Genomic DNA, 18,959 nt, shown 5'->3' with positions numbered 1-18,959 from the left:
GATCTTCTGAGTCAGTCGTAGATTTTCCGCTGAGATGTATTAATCGTTCGTGAGTCATTGTTAGTGTGTCTTTTAGTGTTTGTGACGATAAGTGTTTTTATTCTGTATATTTCTTTTTTCCTTTTTCCTCTAAGTGCATTTTTATACGTATAGAGGGTTCAAATTAATTTTTACGTAAGTTAAAAACAAGCATTACCTTATAAAGACCACCAGAAATATGTTGCATTGCCTGGTACATCATCATCTCTCTCAGATAAGGACGACACTTCTTCTTCTTCTGCTTTGGAGGTGCGCCCTTTCCATGGGCTTTAGAAGCACCACGACCACTACGCTGGTTTTGAGCCTCAGCGTAGTTCTCGTGGTCAGATAGCATATTTTCAGCTCGTGATAAGGCCGATATTAGCCAGCCAAAAAGAAACTCATACATATACCTAGGAAAGAGGGACATGTGAGGCCAAGATTTTTTTAATTCTTGGAAATTAAACACAAGGATAGTCAACCTCTTTCAAGGATAGTCATTTGCACGCCATCTTTGTCGGGAAGCTAACTTAAAATGAATTGTCAATATCCCAACAACAAAAGGTGGAACTTCTATTAACATTATTTGCACAAACATGCATGAATTCTTTCAAAGACCCGATTCTCCTCCCCCCCCCACTTGGTGGCAGTCACCATTTTACGCTTTCGCTAAATCCGATACAAGATCATATCAGCAAGTATAAATTTGATGAATTTAAGTATCGACTAATTACTGATTAAACAAAAAAAAAAAAGATTTTTTAAATGAAAGTAAGAAGCGACATTAAAACTTGAACAGAAATGAACAGAAATTACTCCGTATTTGAAAGGGGCTTTTCCTCCTCAACTCCCCGCTCTATACGCTAAAATTTGACTCTTTTTCTTAACTCTACATTTTAAAACAGTATAAACTTTAGCGTAAAGAGCGGGGCGTTGATTTGGAAAAGCCCCTTTCAAATACGGAGTAATTTCTGTTCGTTTTAATTTTTAATGTCGCTTCTTACTTTCATTTAAAAAACTTTTTTTTTTGTTTAATTTCTGGACGTTTTTGAATTAATGCATGGTTTGATCTGGGCTCTCCGCACATAAATAATTAAAACGAAATGTGCATATTAATTTTTTGAGGCTAAATGGCTTTTTCATAATTTTAATCGGAAGATTTTGAAAAAAGGAGCGAGGGAGGAGGCCTAGTTGCCCTCCAATTTTTCGATTACTTAAAAAGGCAACTATAATTTATAATTTTTTACGAACGTTTTCATAAGTAAAATTATACGTAACTTACGAATTAAATTACGTAGCGAACTTCTATATTCGTATGTTTTTATTGCGTATATGAGGGGACTCACCCCTCGTTGATACCTCGCTCTCTACATTAAAGCTTAAATTTTGTCCCAATTTCGTTTCTGTTCGTTTCAAGTTTTAATGCTGCTTCTCACTTTCAGTAGAAAAAAACTTTTCATATTTATTTTTTCATTGTTTTTTTAAATAATGCTAGAAAATCCTGCGCCCCCTCCATTGCAAGTCTCTTCCCCATGAGAAGCTCCTCCATGCAAACATCCTCCCCGGTAACCCTCCCCCTAAAATATCCCCCCAAAACCAAAAAAAATCCCCCTGAAAACGTCTGTACACTTCCTAGTAACAAGTACTATATGTAAACACAGGTCAAAGTTTGTAACTTGCAGCCCCTCCCACGGGGACTGCGGGGGAGTAAGTCGTCCCCAAAGACATAATTATTGGGTTTTTCGACTATGGTGAACAAAATGGCTATCTCAGAATTTTGATCCGGTGACTTTGGGGTAAAATGAGCGTGGGAGAGGGCCTAGGTGCCCTCCAATTTTTTTGGTCACTTAAAAAGGGCACTAAAACTTTTAATTTCCGTTAGAATGAGACCTTTCGCGACATTCTAGGACCACTGAGTCGATACGATCACCTTGATCATCAATCTTGATGAAACTTATATATTGAAAATCAGCATTAAAATGCCATTCTTTTGATGTAACTATTAGTATCAAAATTCCATTTTTTAGAGTTTCGGTTACTATTGAGCCTGGTCGCTCCTTACTACAGTTCGTTACCACGAACTGTTTGATAGTGCCCTGCTCAAGTTTGGAACATGGCTTTCAGAAGAGCAATGGGAAGATGTACTCGTTGCCGAAAAATCGAATAAGAAAGGCGAACTTTTTCAAGAAAAACTTATCAATATTTATTTACTCCATTTTCCAAAGGTGAAAAAGGAAAAGAGGTTCTAATGATAAGCCATATATAATTGATATACTAAAGGTTTAATCCAACAAAATTAAGATTGTTTCGCCAAGGAAAAACTGAAAAAGCTAACCTACTAAGAGGTTGAATCTCTAAAAGATTCAGAAAGCTTCAGTCCAGTATTACCGTAACAGAGCAAGCGAACTCTTTAATGCACGACCGATGCGGTGGTATAATACAGTTAAGACAACCAGTGGTAAAACAATCAAAAATGTTGACTTTAGTCTTTATCCCCTAAAACTACAGCTAATTCACTAAATAAACACTTCGTCGCTATTGTACAAACCCTCCCTCCTCTCTCATGTAATATTCCCTGCCCCCCCAGTAATGTTGCATCTGTTGGCCAGTAATCCCAGTAATGGCATCTGGTGATGTTGAGGATAAAATACGTAAACTATAGAAAACTTCAATAAGCCCCCTTGATATTCTCATCGATTTAGTAAAAGCATTTCCTGATAAACTATCAAAACCATTATAAAATAGTTTTAACACAATAGCTAGAATTGGTTCATTCCGCATGTGTTGGAGAAAAGGATACACTAGACCCATACAGAAGAAAGGTGTTAGTTTGGATTTTTATGGGAGTCCGCCCAATTACCTTAGCACCGATATTCTCTAAACTGTATGAGAGCTTCGCAACGGATGGCTTAGAGAGACGATCCTAGAACTTATTGATGGACAACAATGCAGAAACATGAAAGGTTTATCAACGACATAATACCTGGGCAGTCTCCTCGATACTCTATATAAACCACTTGACGAGCCAGATACCTGGCTCAATCTCCCTTTAATTGACCTCCAAAAAGCTTTTGATCTTGTTAGTCATAATGTTTTAGTTGAAAAATTGTTAAATGAGTTTAAAGTACCTCATTTTCTAGTCAATATTATTGCATATTCTCTGTCAAATAGAAGTCAAGTTGTTAAGTGTAAAAATGTTTTTTTCTGATTCACTCCCTATTTCTTGCGGAGTTCCGCAGGGTACACTTTTAGGTCCTTTACTATTTTTGGTAATGATCAACAGTCTTGCTAATGAATCGGCCGATCGATGGAAGTTTGTAGATGACATGCCATTGCTCGAAAAGTGCAAAAGAAGTATTAAGAGCAATGGAATGGAAAAACTCTAAGACGTTGCAAGTGAAGCAGCATTTCAATTTCAGAAATGAAAGTGAATTCTCATAAATCTAATATTATGACCCTTAGTTTTCTTAAATCAAAGCCATCGTTTACAACACCAATACCAAATGAAATAATCATAACAAAAACTACACTCACAGGGGTCAGACCGACGAGCGATTTGAAATGAAAGGCCAATATTTATTCTATTTTTAAGCAGGCTAGTGCATCTCTGTCTCTTTTTAAGTTATTTGCAAAAAATTTCAGCCCAAAACCACATATTTTCCACCTTTACATATCTTTTGGCCGTCCACTGCTTCAGTATGCTTGCCCGGTATGGCATTTTGGAGTTTTTTTTTTCTTTTATTTTATTCATTTATTATTGTTTTTTTTTATAATGTACCTGACAGAAAACGACACATTTGGCAGTTTGATGTTGTGAAAGATCGTTTCTTAATAAAGTATCACTCATTCATTAATTCTTTTTAACCAACTTTGACAATAATGAATTTCAAAAGAATAATCTGTAAGAAAAAGTAGTTTGATTCCACTTTCAAGAGCTAGCAAGGTCAAGAATAATCTGATATGAATACAACAGACTAATTGAATAGATTAGATAGAATAATCAAATAGAAACGAAAGAAAACAATAATAATAGGTTGAAAACAGAATAATCTATAAGAAAAATCGATTTTATTCCGCTTTCTAGCGCTAAGGAGAGAAAGTTCAAGAGGGCCTGGCCGCGATTTGCATATGAAGAATGATAGTGTCAAAAATAATGGTTTTTGGCTATCCGTCTGTCCTCTCAGAATGGGACGAGAAGAGGTCATAAGAAGGGATTTAAAAATGTAACTTCATGGGAGGAGTAAAACATGAAGCTTTGAATAGATTAAGGTGGAGGAGGAGCGTACATAGCTCTGTTAGCCTCAGGCTGCTTTTTGCTGCAGCGAGTGGTTAGAAGTAGTAGTAGTAGTAGCAGTTGTTTGCTGCTTGCATATGCATTTAATGAGTTCGTCTTCAAACACAGCAGTCATTCTGATGCGGTCGCCTTTATGCCAACTGAAAGCGAACAGTTAAATAATATTTGTTATTTACGGGATAAACCATATTTTGCTGGAGGCAAATTTTGGTTTTGTTACAATTTATGATGGTATTTTTAGCAGTATCAAAATATTTTTCAGTTGATCAAGACAGTAATCCATGGGAATTTGATAGTGCTTTTGCAAATTATTTTGATTGTAGCCTAGAATAAATATTGAGTATATATAAATTACCATCAAAGTGCACAAGAGTGCAAAAACTCATAATTTCGGAAGGAGGAGCAGCTAAAGAATAACTATTCAATTCATTTCAAAGTTTTATCAAACTCTATATATAAAAAAATAGCTCAGACCTAATACATATAATAAAATAAATAAATAAATAAAAAAAAATCAGTTTAACAGTATAAAACTCAAGTTAAATGTCATATGGAGTTAAAAGAAAGAAAATATGTTTGGATAGGCTTGCTGCATTTTTAGAAACGGAAACAGAAATGGAATTTAGAAAATGGAAAATTTGGCTCAGACCTAATACAGCTAATACAAATAAACAAATAAATAAATAAAAAAACCGAACATCAGTTTAACAGTATGAAACTCAAGTTTAAAAGTCATATGGAGTTAAAAAGAAAAAAAATGTTTGGATAAGCTTGATGTATTTTTTGAAACAGAAATGGAACTGGAATTTAGAAAATGGAAAATTTAGCTCAGACGTAATACATATAATACAAATAAAAAAAATCAAAGCATCAGTTTGACAGTATAAAACTCAAGTTCAAAAGTCATACGGAGTAAAAAAAAAAAAAAAAAAAAAAAAAAAAAAAAAAAAAAAAAAAAAAAAAAAAAAAAAAAAAAAAAAAAATTTTTAAAAAGAAATGAAAATGGAATTTAGAAAATGAAAAATTTAGCTCAGACCTAGTACATAAAATACAAATAAACTAAAACAAAATAATTAAAGCACCAGTTTAATAGTATAAAACTCAAGTTCAAGAGTCATATGGACTTAAAAAAAAATTTTGGACAGACTTGCAGTATTTTTAGAAACAGAAATGGAAATAAAATTTAGAAAAGGGAAAATTTAGCTCAGACCTAATACAGCTAATAAAAATAAATAAATAAAAAATAAGTTCAAAAGTCATATGGAGTTAAAAAAAAAAGTTTGGATAGACTCGCTGTATTTTTTTGAAACAGAAAGGAAAATGGAGTTTAGAAAATGAAAAATTTAGCTCAGACCTAGTACATAAAACACACACACAAAAAAAAACAGACAAAGCTTCATTTTAACAGTATAAAACTCAAGTTCAAAAATCATATGGAGTTAAAAAGAAAAAAACAGGTTCTAAAAATTACTTTTAGAAACGGAAATGGAATTTAGAAAATGGAAAATTTAGCTCAGACCTAATATATATAATACAAATGAATAAAAAAAAGAAGAAAAAAAAACAAAAAACAAAGCATCAGTTTAACAGTATGAAAATCAAAGTTCAAAGGTCATATGGAGTTAAAAAGAAAAGAAAAAATGTTTGGATAGGCTTGCTGTATTTTTTGAAACGGAAATGGAAATGGAATTTAGAAAATGGAAAATTTAGTGCAGAATTAAAACATAAAATGTAAATAAATAAATAAAAATCAAACGTCTGAGCTAATTTTTATGGCAAATGGTATTAACCAAGTGACATATAGCAATCGCAAATTCTGTCGGTCTGTCTGTCTGTCGGTCCCGATTTTGCTACTTTGGGCACTTCCAGGTAAGCTAGGACGATGAAATTTGGCAAGCGTATCAGGGACCGGACCAGATTAAATTAGAAATAGTCGTTTTCCCGATTTGACCATCTGGGGGGGGGACTGAGGGGGCGGTTAATTCGAAAAAAATTTAGAAAAATGAGGTATTTTCAACTTATGAGCGGGTGATGGGATCTTAATTAAATTTGATGTTTGGAATGATATTGTGTCTCAAAGCTCTTATTTTAAATCCCGACCGGATCTGATGACATTGGGGAGTTGGAGGGGGTAAACCTAAAATCTTGGAAAACACTTAAGAGTGGAGGGATCGGGATGAAACTTGATGGGAAAAATAAGCACAAGTCCCAGATACATGATTGACATAATCGGAACGGATCCGCTCTCTTTGGGGTAGTTGGGGGAGGGGTTCATTCTGAAAAATTAGAAAAAATGAAGTATTTTTAATTTACGAACGGGTGATCGGATATCAATGAAATTTGATATTTATAAGGATATCGTTTCTCAAAGCTCTTATTTTAGATCCTGACCGGATCTGGTGACATTGGGGGAAGTTTGGGGTGGGGGAACCTAAAATCACGGAAAACGCTTAGATTGGAGGGATCGGGATGAAACTTGGTGGGAAAAATAAGCAGAAGTCTTACATACGTGATTTACATAATTGGAACGGATCCGCTCTATTGGGGGGGGGGGGGTAGTTCTGAAAAATAAGAAAAAATGACGTATTTTTAACTTACGAAGGAGTGATCGGATCTTCATGAAACTTCATATTTAGAAGGACCTCGTAACTCAGATCTCTTATTTTAAATTTCAACCGGATCAAGCGTAATTGAGGGGGGCAGTTGGGGGGAACGGAAATCTTAGAAAATACTTAAAGGACTGGATCTGCTCTCTTTGTTGGAATTGGGGGGGGGGGGTAATCTTGAAAATTGAGGTATTTGTAACTTATGAAAGGGTGACCAGATCTTAATAAAATTTGATATTTAGAAGGATCTTGTGCTTTAAAGTTCTAATTTTAAATTCCGACCAGATCCTGTGACATTAGGGGGAGTTGGAGGGGGAAACCGGAATTCTTGGAAAACGTAAAAATTAGGGTATTTTTATCTTACGAATAGATGATCGGATATTAATGAAATTTGATTTTTAGAAGGAATTCATGTCTTAGAGGTCTTATTTCAAATTCCGACCAGATCTTTTGACATTGGGGAGAGTTGGAGGGGGAAATCTTGTAGAAACACTTGGAGTGGAGGAATTGGGATGAAGCTTGGTGGATAGAATAAACAAATGTCCTTGATACGTGATTGACACAATCGTACTGGATTCGCTCTCTTTGGGGGATTTGAGGGGAGGGGTTCAGTGATCTGGCGAGTTTGGTGCTTCTGGAGTTGCTAGGACGATGAAAATTGGTAGGCGTGTCAGGGAGCTGCACAATTTGACTTGATAAAGTCGTTTTCCCAGATTCGACCATCTGGGGGGCTAAAGGGAGAGGACAAATTAGAAAAAATTAGGTATTTATAACTTACGAGTGGGTGATCGGATCTTAATGAATTTTGATATTTAGAAGGACATCGTGACTCAGAGCTCTTATTTTAAATCCTGACCGGCATTAAGCCTCTTATTTTCCTTTTTAAATCAATCTATTGATTCATAGAATTTTGTTAGAGCTCATACCATATGATCTCTTGGCTCTTAGCTCTTCTCGCCTCGTCACAAGTGCCATATGAGCTCTTAGCTCTTGTTTTATTTTACAGTTTCAATGTTTACAGATAATGAATCAAGGAATGAAATCTTCTATTACCCGTCAACACACAAAAAATGGTGGAGCACAAAAGGAAAGAAAACGAAGAAATATAAGTAAACGTTATATACAAAAATACACAACACTAACTACAAATAAATAAAAATAGAATACCAGCCCTGGGAGTGGTCCATCTTTTTAATACACAGGTTACAGGCCAGATTATCAACTCTAAGAATAGGGTTGGCAGTTAAACGTGTATTGATAAGGAAACGATTTTATTTAGTAGTCAAAGCAGTTGCCTTGCCTATAGTAAAAGACCATAAGGCCTCAACGTATTATATCCCAGTGTTTTTTCCCTAGGGGTACTTCACATGGAAGGGGTGGCCGTATAAACTTAGGAGGGGGTTCGTTCTATTGGAAATCAAAAGTTCTAGAACTCTTTTTAAGGGTCAAAACTGATCGGAGGGAAACAGCCCCCCAACCACTTTTGGTTATCTCAAAACGACTATCAAAAAATTTTGATTGGATACATTTTGGAAAAGGACGTGGGGGAGGTGGCAGGCTGGCTGCCCCCCCATCACTTTAGACTCTTAAAAAGGGCACTATAGCTTTTAATTTTCAATCGAATGACCCCCTCTGAAGTTTATACGACCATCACTTCCACATGAAGCGCCTCTGGGAAAAAAAATAATGGGATATAATACGCTGAAGCCTTATGGTATTTTACTATAGGCATGGCTACAGCTTTGACTACTAAATAAAATTTTTTCATTATGAATCAATATTTGATTGAGGGGGGGGGGCTGGTTGGATAAAGAAGGAGGTGGCTTACCAATAGACGTAATGAAGTTCAAAACTACTGAATAACTCAAGTTCCAATCCCGACAATATGAATCGAACCATCAGACGAAGGATATGGTAGAGAATCCAAGTTCCAAAGTATGTTAGGTGATTCCTGTCATGGCCAATTTGTATTGAAACTGAATGAAGATATGCATCTGCTTTGTCAGCCTAAAAAAAAGGCCAAATATATTTCAAATCTAATTTTACATGAGACAAGAAAATATTGCATTCGTTCAAGCTGGGAACCAAACAAAAGCGGGACCATGACCATTAAGATTTTGGTCTATTTATCTTTAGCAGATTTTGAATTAATGCGTTGCAGCCATGCTAGGGATGTTTTGAAAAAAAAAATCAATTAAAAGATCTAAAATTCAACTTGCCTACCACAACAAAACGAAGAAATAAGTCTGGAGAAAACAACAAATCTACGGGCCAGTAGAAGAAGAAAGAAAAGGAGCAAACACAAGAATATTTCATCTGTATAATCTTCACTGCAAAAACAGTTTTAGGGGGGTGGGTTAGAGGGGGCACTTGCCCCGGGCTCAGAAATTTTAGGGGCGTAAAATTTCAAAGAAATAATCTAACAGTTGGAATCATTTTCTAATTATGAAATTTTATTTTTATTAGAAGAAAATGAAGGATGCAGTTAATTAATAAGAACAATTGATAAACTAGTAATTAATTTATAAAATAGATTAAATAATAATTAAAAAATAAATTAAATTAAAAAATAAATTATTTAATTAATTAAAAAATTAATTAAAAATAATAATTAACAATAATCAAGTAATTCAAATAATAAATTGAAAAATAATTAAAAACTAAATTATTAAAAAATAATTGAAAATAAACTATTAATTAATAAGCTGAAAATAATTTCGTTAATAAATAATCTTTTTTTACAATTTGGCCTGAAAATTTTGTGGGAGACAGGGAAGGGGGCTGCACTAATCAAGATTTTACCCCGGCTCAAGAGAGGCCAGAACCGCCAGTGGATCCACCGCCCCTACTGGGTACCGTCGCACTCGGCATTTCTTTTGCATAAATTGTCTTTCACTTTTCATTTGGATACGAGAGTAAATAATCCCTTTTTAACTTGAACGTTTAAAAAACTCTAGGGATATGTATAATTCTTTGATTTGAAAGGCTAAACACCTTTCTTAGTTTCAGTAGTTTTCGAATTGCGGAAAGAATGTTCGGAAAAATTGTCAAGGGATTAATTCTGTCCTCGGAACCTTTTGTCTCCGCCTTCAAAAGGGTTGGACCCCAAACCTATATTTTTAATGATTTCAAAGAAATTTTCTCATATTTTCTGCCTTTGCTTTCTACTTTGGTGCTTTTTTCGAAGTAGCACCATGCCCAAGCAGAACCAGCATGTGTGCTGGTGATCTAGAATTTCAATTTACTGAAGGTGAAATGAAGAAGCTTTCCTTCCAAAGGAGGAAAAAACGAGGAAATGCGAGCGAACAAGATTAGTAAATGAGGAACACCGAACTCGCCTCACAACTTTTGCACCTATGAGTAGACGTCCCAGGTATCAGAGCAGAATAAAACCCGTCAGGCGCTGTACGAACTGATTTGTATATTCCCTTGAACCCAATTTTGTTGGTGCATTTACCATTTACCAAGTCACCTTTTGCTGCGTATCCTTTATAATTGTAAAAGTAGTAAAGTTTAGCGTTCATTTCTTTAGTGCCACGATAGCAATTTAAATAGAGGAACACAAATACGAAAAAAACAAAACAAAAAAGAACTAAGGCTTAACTCGACTAGCAGTAGTCGCTTTTTAGACAACTTTCTAAGATGAATATTTTTGTGATTAAAGAAATCGATTACAATTTAATTACAACTGGTTATAATTATTTAGCCGCATCTTTGGTTGTAGCTAGCTTTCCTCTTTTGTTTAAGTCAGCAGGTTCGTCAACTAAATCGTCAATTTTGACACTGAAGTTTCAACTCGAATACACCGGTTATTTTGATTCGAGATTCTGAACAAGCTAAATACTGATTTTCTGAATAGACCTGATCTGGACCAGAGCATGCCAGTTGCTCAACTTCCCTAACCATGTGATTTAGAGACTTTTTGATTACTAAGATTCGGTCATTTACACGAAAGTCGGTGGAGATTACATCATTATTATAACACCGTGATTTCCAACGTGGGGCGCAGGCTCCCCCAGTGGGGAATGGCAATACTTTGGTGGGTCACGGACAAGACATGCACCCTTCGGCTGATGATACTTAAAGCCTTAATTTTGAAAAAAACAGCATTTTCCATGTGAATGATGTCACAGTCAAATGCATTTAAAGAGCAAAAAAGATATATCGTCATGATTGCATTGACGTTATGCATTGTAGGTCTATAAAGCATGCTGTATTCAGACAATATTTTTCATTAGTATAAAATAATCCTTGAGGACAACCCAAAAAAGAAATCTAGTTAATGACCTTTTAAGCTTCCTTCAGGTTTGTTATTCCTGGTTTCAGGTTTGTTATTCCTTCGGGAATAACAAAATTTAAATATCAAGAGGAGGGCATCAGAATTTTAGATATGCCTAGGTGGGGCATGGCTCAAATTCGGTTGAGAACCACAATTGTAACAGATTGATTATTGAGACTGATCATAAAACAAAAGAAATGTTTTGGGATTAAGATTTGGGCAGTTTTATGTTTGACTACCCGTTTCCATGTGCATCGATCCATAAAAGTATAGTGGATGGGGAGATGTATCTATTTTTCAAAAGTTGAGGGGATGGTCAATTTGCTGTTTTTTATATTTCTTTTTTCAAAGAAAATACCAAAAAAGTACTTTCCAAAATCTAGAGAGAGGGGGAAAATTTTCGAGCGCAGTTTTATAGCTATTACTGACAACTCACCAAAGCACCAGCCCACCTGATGGCAACACAGTTTCGTACGCCCCTTCACCATAATGCTCTGACTATACTCTTATCACTTCCTTCTTCCCATGAAGCTCCTAGGTCATTAGAATGTCTTTTACGACGCCTTTTAATCACATTCAAGGACGTATATCTTAATTACTTTTTAACTTAAACTAATTGAGTAATTAAGTTTTAGCAGTAAGTAATCAAATTTGAACTACTAACAATGCATAAGCACGTACAATGAACTTAATTATTTGTTAGAAAATTGACACTACATAATTTAGCCTCGATTTCACGATTCAGGAGGTTCCAGCTATTGAGTAACATTTCAAATGCTGTTTTGGTTCAATTTTTGAATCTGTACGTCAACCACGAGTTTAAACTCAGTATTCTAGATTCAGCAAAGCCATGTCGAACACAAGAAAAACACGGTGGCTGAAAACGGTTTTAGCAGATTTATATTGAACCCAAAGTTCTGTACGTCAACCACGAGTTTAAACTCAGTATTCTAGATTCAGCAAAGCCATGTCGAACACAAGAAAACCACGGTGGCTGAAAACGGTTTTAGCAGATTTATATTGAACCCAAAGTTCTGTACGTCAACCACGAGTTTAAACTCAGTATTCTAGATTCAGCAAAGCCATGTCGAACACAAGAAAACCACGGTGGCTGAAAACGGTTTTAGCAGATTTATATTGAACCCAAAGTTCTGTACGTCAACCACGAGTTTAAACTCAGTATTCTAGATTCAGCAAAGCCATGTCGAACACAAGAAAACCACGGTGGCTGAAAACGGTTTTAGCAGATTTATATTGAACCCAAAGTTCTGTACGTCAACCACGAGTTTAAACTCAGTATTCTAGATTCAGCAAAGCCATGTCGAACACAAGAAAACCACGGTGGCTGAAAACGGTTTTAGCAGATTTATATTGAACCCAAAGTTCTGTACGTCAACCACGAGTTTAAACTCAGTATTCTAGATTCAGCAAAGCCATGTCGAACACAAGAAAACCACGGTGGCTGAAAACGGTTTTAGCAGATTTATATTGAACCCAAAGTTCTGTACGTCAACCACGAGTTTAAACTCAGTATTCTAGATTCAGCAAAGCCATGTCGAACACAAGAAAACCACGGTGGCTGAAAACGGTTTTAGCAGATTTATATTGAACCCAAAGTTCTGTACGTCAACCACGAGTTTAAACTCAGTATTCTAGATTCAGCAAAGCCATGTCGAACACAAGAAAAACACGGTGGCTGAAAACGGTTTTAGCAGATTTATATTGAACCACGAGTTTAAACTCAGTATTCTAGATTCAGCAAAGCCATGTCGAACACAAGAAAAACACGGTGGCTGAAAACGGTTTTAGCAGATTTATATTGAACCCAAAGTTCTGAAAACGCAAAATACAGAATTGGGTGTCAACCCTTATCGGAAATCGCTGCCTGAAAACAAAGCTTCTAACATTACTCTAAGAAATCTTACCTCTTCCTGAAGAGCAGAGAATTCTTCTAAAATATGAATCAGACGATCGCGCTGTCTCGCCATATTATTTCCATACAGTTGTACTACATTCCCGAAAGCTCGGCAACAATGTAACATAAAGGAATCTAAATACTCCTTTGCCTAAAAATCCAAAAATGATGAAATAATTTAATTATATGTTTTATATAAATTAATATTAAATGACAGGTTAGCCGTCATAGAAAATAAGCGAAAAAAGAATACAGTAAAAAATTGAAATAGAATATCCTGAAAGTATGGTATACTTTAAAGTATCTGACTAAGTGTTGGGCACAACCAGTCTTCTTGGAAATCGAAAAGTGAGTATGTAGCTTGCAGTAGTGTGATGGATAAGCAACAAACTTTTTCAAAGTCTGTTGCCAGACTGATAGAATTTTGCAGGCCTATGCACCATTTTAAAGTGCGAATGGCCTATCTTTGCTTGTGATAGCCTCTCTTTCTGAAATAAAAATCATATCTTACCACCCAGGGGCCAAGAAATTAGGTTTGGATGGGACCCAAATTATCAAAAAGATAGAAAAGGATACATTATGAAAATATACATTATGGTTATAAAAAGGATACATTATGGGGTAGCCTAAACTTGTAGTTACGGCACTTCTTGCTATGTCAGAAAGCAGTTGAGTTAGGTGAAAGACACTTTCAGAAAAGAATACAGGGCCAAAATATTGGAGCCAAATGAAATTGACAATGAAAAATGAGCCATATAGTACCAAAAAGACAAAGGTATAGTAAAAAAAAAAAAGATCTTTTTCTGTGGATGCTTAAATTATGATTGCCAATCTTAGTTTTGACAAAACTTTTGAAGAATCTAAATGTCAGCTGGGGGAGGGAGGGGGCAAACTGTGGATAGGTATTAAAATCGTCCACATTCCTAATACTTGCTGAATTTTAAGCATTACTGACTGTAAAATAGATTTGTCTTTGTCAAGCTTTGTTTATGGGAAAAAACTTGTAATACGTTTGCGCGCGCAAACTTTTTGATTTGAACTCTTTTTTAACAACTTGCACTCTTTTTAGACCTCCGAAGTTAGCAATCCTAAAAAATAACAACTAAATACTCCTTTACACATAGCTCCCTAAAACTATAACTACAAGGAAGCAAAAAAAGAAAAAAAAACCTTAGAAGATTAAAAACAGAATTTTGTCACGGAATTATACATAGCAATCTAAAACCTCCTTTGCTTAGAAAAACATAAATAATTAAACAGTTAAATATTATAATTTTTATAAATTAACAGTAAAAGATAACTGTCCCAATAATAATAAAAACGTATAAACATTAGAAAAGCAAAACTAATTTTCATATTTTGTCAATTCCAAGTTTGTATTTTGAGATTTCCGATTACGTGATCAATGTAGAATGAACCTGAAAAAATACTTTATGATTTACCAGTACTAGAGAAGTCCAATTAACTAGCTATTTTATTTGTGTGCTAAGAAACTTGTAATTAAGCATATCCCATTGGAATGTATTTAAGCATTGAATAAAGAGAGGGAGGATGCAGGAGGAAGACAATAAAAGTTGCTACCCCCTTCAAAATGCTAAAAGTTAAGAAGAGGAAGTAGTTTCTACAAAGCCAGGTATGTGAGACATGTGTTTCCCCTACAAAGAAACCTAGTCTTATTTGACCCTGTGTGAGAGCCTGATCTGCACCCCCTGGCAGCCAATGATGGGAGTTTCTGAACCAATTGTTGACCACCGAGGCAATACGGAGAGGAACATAAATAAGATAGAATAGCAGACGATGGAGTAAGACCAAAGAGACACGCGGATATGGATCCTTAATGGCAATCAACCATCATTGGTCTCTCTAACCTTTGATGATATGGGTCTGAGCTATTTCTCAGGCGGAAGGGATAAGTTGATGCCCCTGTGACCCGGACTAGACCATTAGGTCTAATTTGTATTTAGATTTTAGCTCTGTATTCATTTCTGTCGGTATTCAATTTGTCTTTAGAAATCAGTGGTTCCATTTACAGCTTTCCTTCACATATATAGTTTTTCAATCTTGACTGCTGGTAAACACATCATTCCTCAACAGTTCTATAGGATCGATTTTTGATCATTTACTAGTTCAACATAACTTTGAATATCGATTATCTATGAATCTAAAATTGTCTTCGGTGCCTTCTACAGTTCTGAGAGAAAAAAGTAGAAAATTGTCGGTAATACCAAAGAAATATGCCTTATATTTCTTCATACATTGTGATCTTTTTTCCTTAACACATGAATTAATTAAGTGTTCAATTAATTTGAAGTCGCAAGACTGCTGACTTTCATTAAAACCACTAGAGGTCCTAAAAGTCAAGACTTTAAAGGTCATTAGGACCCTATCATAATCGCTTATATTTTAGCCTATACAATACTTCAACTAATCAAAAATAATCAATACCGCAAACACTACTATAGCAACCTTAAGACTATAAATAGGAAATGACAAATATAAAAAAAAACATGACTGGACCAGAAAGCATAACCAGCATGTAAAACTTCCACAACGACTTTTAAATTTATAACCGAAAATAACAAATATAAAGAAGGACATACCAATTGACTAGAAAGCAAAGGTGGTATATAAAGATGCTAGAACAACTGTGAAAACACAAATCCAGAATCGATAAATATAAATAATATACACATTGATTAAAAAGCAGAGCTGGCACACAAAAATGCCACAAGAGCATCCAAACTACAAATGGTAAATATAAAAAAGAAACATACCAATTGACTAGAAAGTAGAGGAGATTTTAAAACAAGAGACGGTGGAGAGCAAAAATTCTTCGCAGTTTCTTTTAAAACATCAGAAAAAGGGGTTTTTCCAAGCACCTTCTTTCCAATGGGGAGATAGTAGAGTTGTAGAATCGACCGAGAAAGAACACATGAATCTGCTCTCCGACTAAATCCAGCCAGAAACTCCTTTAAAAAAATTAACATGAATTATATTGCACGCTAAGAGACGGAGATCATCAACCAAATAAAAAGTTTCTCTTGTAATGACCTATTTTCTATTGGTGTTTTACGGACAAAACGTAAAGCAAATCAACCAATTAAAGCATGGAAACACTGGACTTTTGAGCTATTGTAATGGAAGTGGCTTTCTTATTGGCTTATTTATTCTATATTTTGTCTCTGACACGCTATATGAAATATTTCAAGGACTAGTGGAAAAAACTATTTTCTCATTTGCTAATTAGTTTGGTGTTATGTCCATGAAAATTTTGGAACTATACGTTGAAAACTTAAGGGATTCTATAGTTGTAATGTAAATTGTATAAAATTGCACTGAAGTAGTAAGTGCTGTTGTAAAACTTATAATTTCAAAGTTGACTGAAAACTCTTCTGTGATGGTTTTATCCATCATTTTTTGTTATTTCTGCGATTTTCTGCCGGCTCATAGTCCATTAGCGTCTTATTTATATGATTTTTTTTATATAGTTAAATATCATTTCACACTAAGCAGTCCTTTCCTGGACATTGAGTAACGAATATCTCTAAACCATGGCAATTTAAAAAGTGGGAGGTTTGTGATTTTGGACTTGTTTTGACTTCCAGCTGCAGTGGTAAAATCTTCCTTACATCAAAAACAAATTAGACAATACTTAAGATATACTGACTGCTACCTTTGGGACTCAGTTGATCGACACAATTAATTACACAAAAGCACAAAGACATTGTGATGATTTATTTTCTTGAGACTGTAGAAAAACTCAGATCGATGTCGAAAAAAACATTTTGACTGTCTTTTTTCGGGATTATATTGATCAACGTTAAACAACGGAGTGGATTTTAAAACGAACTACATGACATTTGAGAAATACTTATTGTTCCCCTTGGGATTCAGTTGATTGACAGAATTAATTACACAAAAGCACAAAAACATTGTGAAGATTTCTTTTCCCGAAACTGTAGAAAAACTCAGATCGATGTCGTAAAAACCATTTGATGGTCTGTTTCCGGGGTTATAACAATCATAATTAAACGTTGAACGGATTTCAAAACAAACTATATGACATTTAGGAAATAATGATCGTTCCCGTTGGGACTCGATCATGACCCGTTGGGTTAATTGATAGGTAATTAATTACAACTACAGGAACAATACTCAGCATCCCAATGAATAAATAAGGGTAAAAAATATCAGGTGAACAAACACCCTGTAAACTAATACCATAACTGGTTTTAAAATATTAGCAATGAAAATTGAAAATTGCAATTTGGAATGTTATATTACAACGTTAAAAAACAAATATTACGTCGACATTTTGACTGAAAAATTCAGTTGCTTCGAACTGGCTTATTAGGAGTTTCAGAAATTCATATCACAAGAGTAGGAAAAGTGAAATTAGGTGATATAGAATTTACTTACTTAGGCCGGGAGGACTAGTTTAGGTTGGGAAGTATTCATAATAGAATGCTACTTGCTAATTTTGTGACTAAAGAGTGCAATGTATCAGCAATAGTAGTATATACCCCACAGATAGAGAACGCCGTCATTCAGATGATTTTTTTTGAGGCTATCTGTCAATTAATCTACGAAATTAATTCCAGAAAAGGGAAAAATGTTATAAAGATTGATTTTCTTGAGGCTGAACAGAGTCTAAAATGGAGGTCGAAAAATTTTTTTGATGGTTTTCTTTGAAACCAGAACTGTAAACACTGAGCAAGAAGTATGATGTCGAATACATACTATAAGTTAATTAAAACGCTTTGGGATCGTTTACTTTGCATCTCAGTTAATTCAAGCAAAATAATTAAACATGCTTCAAAAATCAATTAATAATAAAATCTTATCATAATTTACCATTTTCGATCATTAGTCGCTTTATCGCACAGACAATGTGATATTAAGACTTGCCAGCACTTAGTAAATTACCCCTTATCAACTAAAATATACTTTACGATATAAAATATTGTTGTAAATAATCCTTTAATTAACACTTACCAATGCTTGATGAAACCCGTTAACATTTGAGATATTGAACGCAACTTGAAGCTTATCTAGAGAACTTAGTAAATATTGGTATATGCTTGGTTTTGTCCGACTATTTGAATACCGAGGAAAAGTTGGAGGCAGAAGCCGATGGTTAGTTCGAGGTTCAAATCCGACAACTTTCCAATATGGACCTAAAAAGATTCCGAACTTGAAATAATTGCTTTAAGAAAAAAGTGTAATCTTACGAGATCAACCTTAATTTGAGCATAAAGTCGATGATTTATTCGAGACTCACCTGAAAATAGCAGGTGTCTAAGACGGGAGGGCGGATACAGAATCTGTGTTTGGGAGGCATCATAGAAGCTGATGCACCATCAGTACTTTTCGCCCATTCACCATGGTAAGTAGTCCAATGTTTGACATTCCAAAGGAGCCTTGTGTTTTTTTTAAAAATATTATGGAGTGGGGAAAACATGGAACAATGGATTGGGTATAGAGAATGAGTGCCAAAGATGGTAGCAAGTATTTTATTGATCAAGAAACACAGATTTGCCACTATGAGAGAAGCCTTTCTCGATTCCCTGTCATCCTACGTGGTAATAAAGGAGACACGGGGGTGAAGGGGTATTTATAAAAGAAAGGGAGAGCTAAAACACAATATCAAATTAAGGACGACTAGTATACCATTAGGGTCAATCAAAATCATTAATTTTTCTGGGATTGTATTGCAAAGATACCATGAGTGCGGTCACTTAAATTAGCTTATTTAGAAGCTCTTGGAGATGGTTTTCCAGCTTTATGACCATACCTGGTAACGAATATTTTAAAAGATATTGGAGTGGAGGAAATACAGAATGATGG

General features: G+C 34.9%; 1 protein-coding gene across 1 annotated transcript in view; it reads right to left on the bottom strand.

Annotated features, from left to right (window-relative positions):
* Window positions 1-18,959, bottom strand: part of LOC136037784 (N-alpha-acetyltransferase 35, NatC auxiliary subunit-like) — a 68,323-nt gene that overhangs the window by 15,298 nt on the left and 34,066 nt on the right. The window contains exons 6-10 of the mRNA XM_065720617.1: window positions 18,108-18,289; window positions 15,887-16,081; window positions 13,123-13,263; window positions 8,747-8,925; window positions 197-431 (exon numbers count right to left, since the gene is read on the bottom strand). Of these exons, the coding sequence (XP_065576689.1) occupies window positions 197-431; window positions 8,747-8,925; window positions 13,123-13,263; window positions 15,887-16,081; window positions 18,108-18,289 (932 nt within the window). The remainder of the gene's footprint in view (window positions 1-196; window positions 432-8,746; window positions 8,926-13,122; window positions 13,264-15,886; window positions 16,082-18,107; window positions 18,290-18,959) is intronic.

Source organism: Artemia franciscana, chromosome 17 (genome assembly GCF_032884065.1).
Source record: "Artemia franciscana chromosome 17, ASM3288406v1, whole genome shotgun sequence".
NCBI classification, from domain to species: Eukaryota; Metazoa; Arthropoda; class Branchiopoda; order Anostraca; family Artemiidae; genus Artemia; species Artemia franciscana.
The sequence above is the reverse complement of the archived record's forward strand: the minus strand, read 5'-3'. Positions and strand labels throughout refer to the sequence as shown.